The sequence below is a fragment of the Dama dama genome, chromosome 4 (genome assembly GCF_033118175.1).
Source record: "Dama dama isolate Ldn47 chromosome 4, ASM3311817v1, whole genome shotgun sequence".
NCBI classification, from domain to species: domain Eukaryota; kingdom Metazoa; phylum Chordata; class Mammalia; order Artiodactyla; family Cervidae; genus Dama; species Dama dama.
Window position 1 is genome coordinate 39,343,809 of NC_083684.1, and position 9,266 is coordinate 39,353,074.

Consider the following 9,266-nt stretch of genomic DNA (forward strand, 5'->3'; position numbering starts at 1 on the left):
CTCTTCATGCCTTTTTCTTAAGAACTTTTCAAAGTTTTACTTCACAAATTTAATTTCCTTTCAATCACTTCTTACCTCTTCTGGTTCCTTTTTTTTATTTCTTCCTGGCTCTTACCCAACTATCTTTTCATTAATCACAAAATCCAATTCAAGCTGAAGTAAAGCTGACTACAGTGCCACCTGCCTCAACTCTGAAGATACTGTTGATGGAGTCTCAGGGTCCACCCTCATCCCAGTGATCGCAACAGTGCCTGGATCCAAGAGATTATCTCACTACTCTGATGCTCTCTGGGTGGTCAGGTGCAATGAGCAGTGAGAGAAGGGTGGGGGATGATGCAAGGGACAGATCCTAAAGGGCCTCGTCTGTCCTTCTGGGGAGTCTGGACTCCACAAAGAACAATGGAAAGCCATGAAATCCCTTGAAACTCTTTCCCCTGGACAGGTACTCCATCCGTAGGACCAGTGACAAGGGCCAGTTCTTCGGAATAACCAAGAAAGGGGATATTTACAATGACAAAGAACTGGACAGAGAAGTGCACCCTTGGTACAACCTGACAGTGGAAGCCAAAGAGGTGGATCCTAGTGGTGAGTGGCCCCTTTCACCAGATGACCTGGGCTCTTCTCCTTTCCTCATTCTTTTAAAATTGGCATAAGCTGTCATTGGAGGCCTCCAGAGGTACTATAAAGCACTGCTGGTGCACCACTTGGCTGGGATGCTACAGGGCCTCCAGCCCCAAGTGTAGATGGACCAGCCATATCCATGTCACCTGAGACTGTGTTAGAAGACCAAAACGGCAGGCGCCAACCCCAGACTGAGTCAGACTCTCATGCACACTACAGTTTAAGAAGCACTGCTCCAAAACAGGCTGCCATATGTCCCTGTGATGGGAATCACATGAGTTACCTCTTAAACACAGAGCTTCTCAGATGCCTCTCTGGAGGCCCTAGTCCAGAGAGTCAGAAACAGCAGGGAATGTGCACTGAACAAGTGCCGTGTGATTTTTATTATCATGGACATTTGGGAAAGGCTGCTTTGGAGACGGTTTATGTGCCAGTTAGTGGGTTGAATTCAAAATCTGAAGCACTTGCCAACTTGAAGATTGTTAGTCTCCAGAAAGTAGGGTAACTGTTGCCAGAGGGAAAGGCAGGTGTTGGAGCTTTGCATTCGTAGCCTATGTGAAAAAAACACAACTGCTCTCCAGGAGAAGGATCAACATTCCACACCCTTCCCAGAGACCAATGGGGCCCAGAAAAGGGGTGACTTGGCCAAAGTTCCACTGGTGCTAACCAGGAGGGTCCCCACCTCCTGCTGGCAGCATGTCCCCCACACGGCAGCCAGGCCAACTTCAATAGACTTCTGAGTACTTTCCAGATCAATCTTTGCCCCTTTCTTCCCCATCTAATCTCACTCATACAAGTTTTAAATCTTATAGTAATAGCTTACTGTGCATTTTAAAATATAGAAAATACAAAAAAGAAGAAGAAAAGTATCCCCCCGCCATAACCCCACCATATAGCTATAGTTACCGGTAGCACTCTAGTGTGTTTCCTCTGGTCTTTTTTCTATCTGTCATTTTATACAAGTGAAATCATAGTACCCTGAATTTCTACTTAAGCTTATTCCAGAATTATTTTCTCATGGTACTAAAATGTCTTTATTAAAGAGATTACAACTTTTAAAATGTAATTTACATGGTCCATTCTTTTAAACTGGCCCTGTTTACTAAAGCAATTTCACACAGACTGTTTACCTTTTCAATTGCTCTGTAGTTAATTTATTTAAACTGGTTTGATTACTTAAATTGCTGCATTGATTTAATAATTACTTAATTGATTTAATTAAAACCTTTAAAAATACACTTACGTTTTTCTCTTTTTGACTCTTACAAGTAATTCTCTAGCAAATATCCTTATGCATGAGGCTTTACCCCACTTCCTCTTCTGTTCCTTTCATCCGGAACGCCATCCCTGGCCATCCTTCTAAATGTCCACAGCCCCCTCTTCCAGAAAAAAGAGCACCCCTCCAGGACTCCCACCAATACACCTTCTAATCTCAGGGCTGACATCTGCTAAATCCACTGTAGTGACGAGTCCTTTCTCCTGCAGGGACTCCCACGGGCAAAGAATCCATCGTGCAGGTCCACATTGAAGTTATGGATGAGAATGACAACGCCCCAGAGTTTGCCAAGCCCTATGAGCCCAAAGTGTGTGAGAATGCCCCCCAGGGCAAGGTGAGTCTGGCTCAGGTGGGAGGGTGAGGCAGTGCTTGCCTGGGTCAGACCAAAGGGGCAGCCCCTCCCGGTCACAGTCAGCTGGCACTTTATGAGCTTAATGTAACCTGTACAACAGCCTTGAGGAAAGATGACATTCCCCCTATAGATGGTAAAACTGAGGCTCAGAGAGAATGTGTAGTGAGCAGACTGGTGGGCAGGCAGGTGGCAGAAAGAGTGACTTTTGGAGACCATTGAGATTAGTGTTACAAGTGAGAGGCAGCCACAGTCAGGTCTAAACCCAAAGTCCCTCACCATCACTGAAACCCCAGCCAGCTCACCACCACCACTGACCATCCCCGTCTTCCACCCTCCAGCTGGTCGTGCAAATCTCGGCAATAGACAAGGATATAACACCACGAGATGTGAAGTTCAAGTTCTCCCTGAGCACTGAGGACAGCAACTTCACCCTCATTGATAATCACGGTGCGCCTTGAAGCAGTCAGCCTGGCTCTTGGAGTGGGTGGGGTGGGGGTGGGGAGGTGGCGGTCAGAGATGGAGTTATTTGAGTCTTGATATGTCAGGGTCAAGGACTAAGCCAATGAATCAGGTGCCCTCCCTGGGGCTATCAAGTTCCAAGATATTGTATACAATTCCCACCACATACCTTATTGGTCTGTGTAATGGTCAGAGCCACCCTGGCCACACTGCCAAGTCCACATGGCTTTGCCTTTTCCCTTAAGATGCCCAGGTCACTGAATAGGCACAGAATAGATATGGGGTGTAGACAGCCTGGTTCACAAACTAACTAAAGGACTCCTTCCCATGGGATCTCTGTGGTCAGTACAACTGCAAATTACTCTATGACATGGAACTTTGAGGTTGCCTCCCAAAGAGCCAAAATGGGACATTTGAAACCAAAATGCCAAGAATACAGTGTTTTGATTTGGCCACAATGACTACTTAACACCAGGTGTCCTCAGGACAGGATCTGGTCTACCAGTCACATCCCAGAGTCCTGTGATGTCAGCAGTGGCCAATCAGAGCTTCTGATGAGTATGTGCTTCCCAGAGTGATGAGGCTGAGTTGGCTGGATTCCAGCCAAAAACAGACAGGCTTCCATGCTTTCTGCACCTTCCTCAGAAAAAAACATAGAAAATCCCCCTTGGGTCTAAAGAGAGCAATCCTTCCTCCAGAATGGGGTGGACTCCCTGCCCATCCCTAACTGGCAACATGGTGGTTGGTGAGGATCCCACCATAGAAACAGCCATTGCCACCTCTGAGGGAGGTCAGGGACTGGGATCCCTGAGAGTGAGGGGGAGACCCAGGGGACCAGCCACAGACTCATCCTGAAGGGATGAGGATGGTAGCCAGGACATGCTGACAGTCAGGGCCATACCATTCAACATTCTGCTGTCTTTAGTAGTAAATAATGTGGAAAAAATACCTGTCACAACCATCCCCAGTGCCCACCTCAAACCCACCTCACAGGAGGTCAGCAATGGAGTCAAAAGCTTAAGTGTCACCCCAAAGACACCCCACATGTGATCAGGAGATAAGTTTGTTGGTCTCAGACTACTTATAACATGAATGTGCTGCTACAATATTAAATGAGTATAGCAAGAAATCTCTAATTTCTCTCATACAGTCTCAGTGGCCATACTGTTATTATTTTCTATTACAGTAGATATGGCTACTTAATAATGAAATGTAAATTGTCTTCCATTTGAAATCTATAAGACGGCCTCCTTTGCTTTTGGCTTCCTGGGTATGCCAACCCCACCCATGTGGCTATATAAAGCCTGGAGTAGGGAATCCCTGCACCTTTGACCATCACAACCTCCCAGGAGCCAGTAAAAGACACGTTTTCCTGGCCTCTGCCCAGAGGCACTAAATCAGAAATTCAGGAAAGGAGAAGGGGGAAAAAGAAGGAAGGAGGAGTAGAGGGGAGGTGGGTGGGAGTGGGGTCTGAAAACCAACATGTTTAAAAATCTCTCTGGGGAATTCTGTACATGGACTGATTGGAGTTGAGAGGGAGAACCAATATTTGGGCCAAAGCACAGTCCCAATTCCAGGCTGCCCAGGGAATCCTCAATTACAAGTGTAATCACTCCCCCAGTGCTTCAGGGGACCTGTGCATTGGTCTTACTTTCTAATGGATTTTCAGGGATAGCAAAAACAGCCTTAGAAGTTAGCCTAATGCTAGAAGACTTTTTAAATTTTGTAAGACTTTGTTTTCCCCTGATTGTTCATCAAAGCTTAAAACAATGCATTAATTAACTGAGAGTTCTCTCTTACTGAAGTAGGGTTAGGGGTCAGGTATTTCAGTTACCCATAGAAACAAAAAAGCAAGGATTTTAAGTACTGGCCAAGTCCTTCTTAGAGGCCAAATCAAAGCAGCTGCCCAAAACATCCCCTCTCTGGAGGAACAGACCTGCCCTCAAATGGCTAAAACATGAGGCAGGGGTACAAAGGGCAGACACATGGCCCAGGCAGCACATGAGCTGGTCCAGTTACTGAGGGCTTCCTGGAGGAGGCGGGCCATGCTGTCGGTGTTGATGAGAGAATGGGCACTCCAGACAGCAGCACCTGACTCCGAGGCCTTGGTGTTTCCAGATAACACGGCCAACATCATAGTCAAGTACGGGTATTTTGACCGGGAGCGCGCCAAGGTCCACCACCTGCCCGTGCTCATCTCGGACAACGGGAGGCCCAGCCTCACGGGCACCAGCATGCTGCACGTGACCGTGTGCAAATGCAACGAACAGGGCGAGTTCACCTTGTGTGAGGAGGTGGCCGCCCAGGCGGGCATCAGCATCCAGGCGCTGGTCGCTATCTTCCTCTGCATCCTCACCATCACAGGTCAGTGCCCAGAAGGATGGGAGGGGACGGTGAGGGGGCTGCAGGGGTGAAGAAGAGGCCAGGGATCCAGGCCCAACCCTGCTGCTTTCAGCCCAAAGTGCAGCCTGTGCCGGGTGTGAGGTCCACCTCCCTGGGTGCTGCAGGGTGGGAGTGGATGACAGGGGAGGAGGAGGTGCGGCTCAAGACCCCTTCCCCAGTTTAAAATACTTTATATAACATTCAGTCATTCAACTGACATATTTTGAGCACTTATTGTGTGTCAGGCACTGTTCTAGGCACTTATTTATATAAAATCTCATTTAAAAAAAAAAGAGGATCCAGTCTCTCTTTTGGAGAAAAATGAGAAGTGTAAAATTTCTAGTTTAAATTATCACCTGGATGGGGCTTTCTTCTCTTTTTTTAGGATTCCTCCAGCCTTGATCTCTGTCTCTTTTTTTTTTCCCTTGTTTGGGCCTCAGAAATTTTAGGGGCATTTTAAACCTGGCCTCAGCACAGGTTCTCCAGGAAGTAGACCCTGGGAAAAGGAGTGGGGTACACGTGATTTGAGAAGTGGTCCCAGGAAGGCCCAGAAGGAAGAGTTGGAGTTTTGACAGGGAAAGGAGGCGAAGGGCAATAAAGGAGATGAAGGGAGGTGAAAGGAGCTGGTGAAGGGCAAGTTGTCACACAAGTTGCCACCACGGGTCACCAGAGCTTCTTCTCCCTGGGGACTGGGCGGCAGCAGTCACAGTCATGTTCATCTACCAATGCCCACCAGCGGATGGCTGGGGCTCCTCCTGCTCTTTAGCTGGGGCAGGAGCCAGCCATCCAGAGGAAGCCCTTGGGTGGTCAGAGGTCACTCTGCGTACTACAGTGACAGGACCGGGGACACAGTGGGGCACCCACATTATCTGCCCCAGGCCTTTCCTGCCAGTGGCTCCCCTGAGAGGCCCCCTGGCAGAGCCCCCCTTCTGTGGCAAAGAGGACAGACTGAGATTCCCCTCTCAATAAAAATCTGTAATAATGATGATCCTGGCATCCCCACCAAACATAGAATTGCACTTAACCTCGCAGCCACCCTATCAGATGTAAACAGCAGAGGAGTCATCACTTCCATTTTACAGACAAGGAAACAGACTCAGAGGGCCATCCTGGCTTGCCTAGTAAGAGTTTCTTAAGTATCTCCAGGCTAGAAGGACAGAGTGTAGGGATGTTCTGGGCCTACTTCCAGGAGCTCTCTGCCCCACATGGTCCACCCCTCCTAGGGCTGGCAACCCTTATGCAGTCATACCCCTCAGAGCTCTGAGCAGGGCCAACATCACACCACTGCCTGATCATGCGACTCTGGGCAAGTGACTCAGCTTCTCTGAGATCAGTCCACTCATGTAAAATGGGATAATAATACCTACCTTGAGTAAAAGAACATGAAAACGTGCCACCACCATGCCAGAATGTACACAATAGGTGTGCTCAAGAGTGGTTGCTGCTACTACAATGGGTGCCATGTCCACCAGCTCCGTCATGACCCACCATCCTCATCATGGCTCAGAATCTTTGCACCCCAAATTCCAACTCCATCTTTCCCCCTCTTCTGCCCCAACCTCTGGCCTCCTGGCCTTTGCAGATGACAGAGAATTTGTCACAGTGCTAAGACGTGGGAGGAACTGAGGCTGCAGTTAGATGGGAAGGAGAGTGGCAGGAGAAAATGAACTTGAGAGGAGGTCCACTGCGTTCCTCTCCTCCCATCCCTACTGTGGTCAGTGACACCAACAAGGATCATACCCTGGGGTGGGGGTGGGATGGACATGACTCTGGGCTGGGAGTGAGGGTGCTGAGGGTGGACCCACCATGAGTCCAGATGGAACCAAAGCTTCTGTGTTGGCCCAGGTGTCACTGGGAGCTGGGCTGGTGCAGGGATGCCCAGGGAGGAGGGGAGGGAGCAGGTGGACCTGGGAGGTGGAAGGCAGGGGAAGCCTCCACCCAGCCTGACCAGCTCTGGCTCACTGACCAGCAGTGATCACCCTGCTCATCATTCTGCGGAGGCGGCTCCGGAAGCAGGCCCGCGCCCATGGCAAGAACGTGCTGGAGATCCACGAGCAGCTGGTCACCTACGATGAGGAGGGCGGCGGCGAGATGGACACCACCAGCTATGACGTGTCGGTGCTCAACTCAGCGCGCCACGGCGGGGCCAAGCCCCCGCGCCCGGCACTGGACGCGCGGCCGTCCCTCTACGCTCAGGTGCAGAAGCCACCGCGGCAAGCGCCCGGGGCACATGTGCCCGGGGAGATGGCCACGATGATCGAGGTGAAGAAGGACGAGGCGGACCACGACGGTGGTGGCCCGCCCTATGACACGCTGCACATCTACGGCTACGAGGGCGCCGAGTCCATTGCCGAGTCCCTCAGCTCCCTGGGCACGGATTCATCGGACTCGGACATTGATTACGACTTTCTCAATGACTGGGGACCCAGGTTCAAGATGCTGGCCGAGCTGTATGGCTCAGACCCCCAGGAGGAGCTGGTGTATTAGGGGGTCACGGGCCTCTGGGCCTGGGACCCAGACCACTTGCGGCTGGGGCTAATGGGACACGAGGCGTTGAGCCCTCCGATTGTAGCACTCCTGTCCCAGCCTAACAGCCCTTCCTTGCGGGTCCCAGAGACTTCACCACCTTGGTTGGCAAAATCCAAGTTCCTGAAACGTCCAGGAACATATTTCAGCCATGGCTACTCCCCAAATGCTGGAAAATCAAGGCTGGTATGCTGTCTGGGTTGAGACATCCATATAACCCTGTCACCTGAAATCGCGGGGTCCAACTCAAAGACTCTCTCTGACTCTTCAAAGCAGCTTATGCTCAGTTGCTGGCTCAGTTGCTGCAGGGGGTGGGGGGTGGGGGTGGGGTCTTTCCTTGAGGTCCCTGGGGAGGCTGGGGAGGCCCTGGTGCCTGTCAGCCTGGAGGCAAAAGGCTGGACAACATGACCGTGGGGCAAGACTCTCTGTAGCCCTGACCTACCAGAGACTGGGACCACCCATCACACTTGTCCCACCTCAGCCTCCTCATGCTCCCAAGTACCCCCGCATTCCTCAGCCTCTCCCCAGGCCTGTCCAGAGAGAGGAAGGGCCTCTTGACATCTCCCAGCCTTGGGTCCTGAGGTGACCTCGCTGGCCCGCCATGCCTGTAACTATGCTGTACTGTGTATTGAAAATCCACCCAAGGTCAGGGAAGTGGCTCATTGAACTCTGAAGCAACTGTGAATTCTCCCTGGAGGAGCAGTGGAGACCAAGTGTGACAAGAGACCATAGGGTGAGGGCCACCTGCACACCCACTCCCTCCAGAGGGGGCTGGGAGTCACTGTGACCCCAATTTGAGACTCATGACACCCCTCCAGTTTTGCCTGGGAAGCAGGGCAGGTGTTCCCAGAGCAAAGACTTCTCCCCATCTCTCCTGGTCACTCGTTCATGCTCTTTTTTTCTTCCTTTCCATCTATTCTTGATCTCTTGGCTTAGTGGCACTTAGGATGTGACCCGTGACTGCACAACGGAGCCGTGCCATTTATCTTCACACCTCACTGCTGCCACATCTCAGGGAACCCCAGCAGGGCCCCCTCCCTGCAGAAGGCAAGGCCCCTGCTCAAATCCTGTGGTCACCTGTGTCTCTTCCACTTTCAGCCACATATGGAACTTTCCACCGCAAACACGTCTTGGGGAAGGGGCATCACTCAACAGAAAGCGGGGGGGGGGGGGGGGGGAAGGAGGCAAATTCTTCAATTCACCCTCTGTCAGGGACCAAGGCTCCTACTGTGGGCAAGGCCCCTCAATTCAGGGGATTGTAGATAACACTGACTTTTAATCTTTAACTAATAACTAGTTTTTTAATATTTTTATACTAATAATACTTAACACATTTCTAGCTCTCACAGACATATAGAATAAGGGTATTTGCATAATCAGCAAGTTGCTATTGAGGTTAACAATTTTATTTCGGGTTTTTTAGTTGGATCAAGAAATTTCTGTAACCATCTGTTTCCTATCATTGTAGTAATTGATCTAGTAATAATGACTATATATATATATATATGTGTGTATATATATATATATAGGCTACACTGGTGCATGGAACATATTGTATTTTTTTTAATAACTAAATAAAGAAAAATCTTGAAGTACGTCTCTTTCTAGAGCTAAGTGAGCTCGTGAGAAATAGAAGCACATACACGCCGC

The 9,266-nt window shown here is 50.0% G+C and overlaps 1 protein-coding gene across 2 annotated transcripts in view; it reads left to right on the forward strand.

Annotated features, from left to right (window-relative positions):
* Window positions 1-8,775, forward strand: part of CDH5 (cadherin 5) — a 41,511-nt gene extending 32,736 nt beyond the window's left edge. Inside the window, exons 8-12 of one of the 2 annotated variants that reach the window (XM_061138652.1) lie at window positions 443-585; window positions 2,107-2,231; window positions 2,588-2,696; window positions 4,827-5,072; window positions 7,060-8,775. In XM_061138652.1, coding sequence (XP_060994635.1) covers window positions 443-585; window positions 2,107-2,231; window positions 2,588-2,696; window positions 4,827-5,072; window positions 7,060-7,577 — 1,141 coding nt within the window. In that variant the 3' untranslated portion in view covers window positions 7,578-8,775. The remainder of the gene's footprint in view (window positions 1-442; window positions 586-2,106; window positions 2,232-2,587; window positions 2,697-4,826; window positions 5,073-7,059) is intronic. The other variant, XM_061138653.1, reaches the window with a different exon arrangement.
* The last annotated feature ends 491 nt before the right edge of the window (window positions 8,776-9,266 follow it).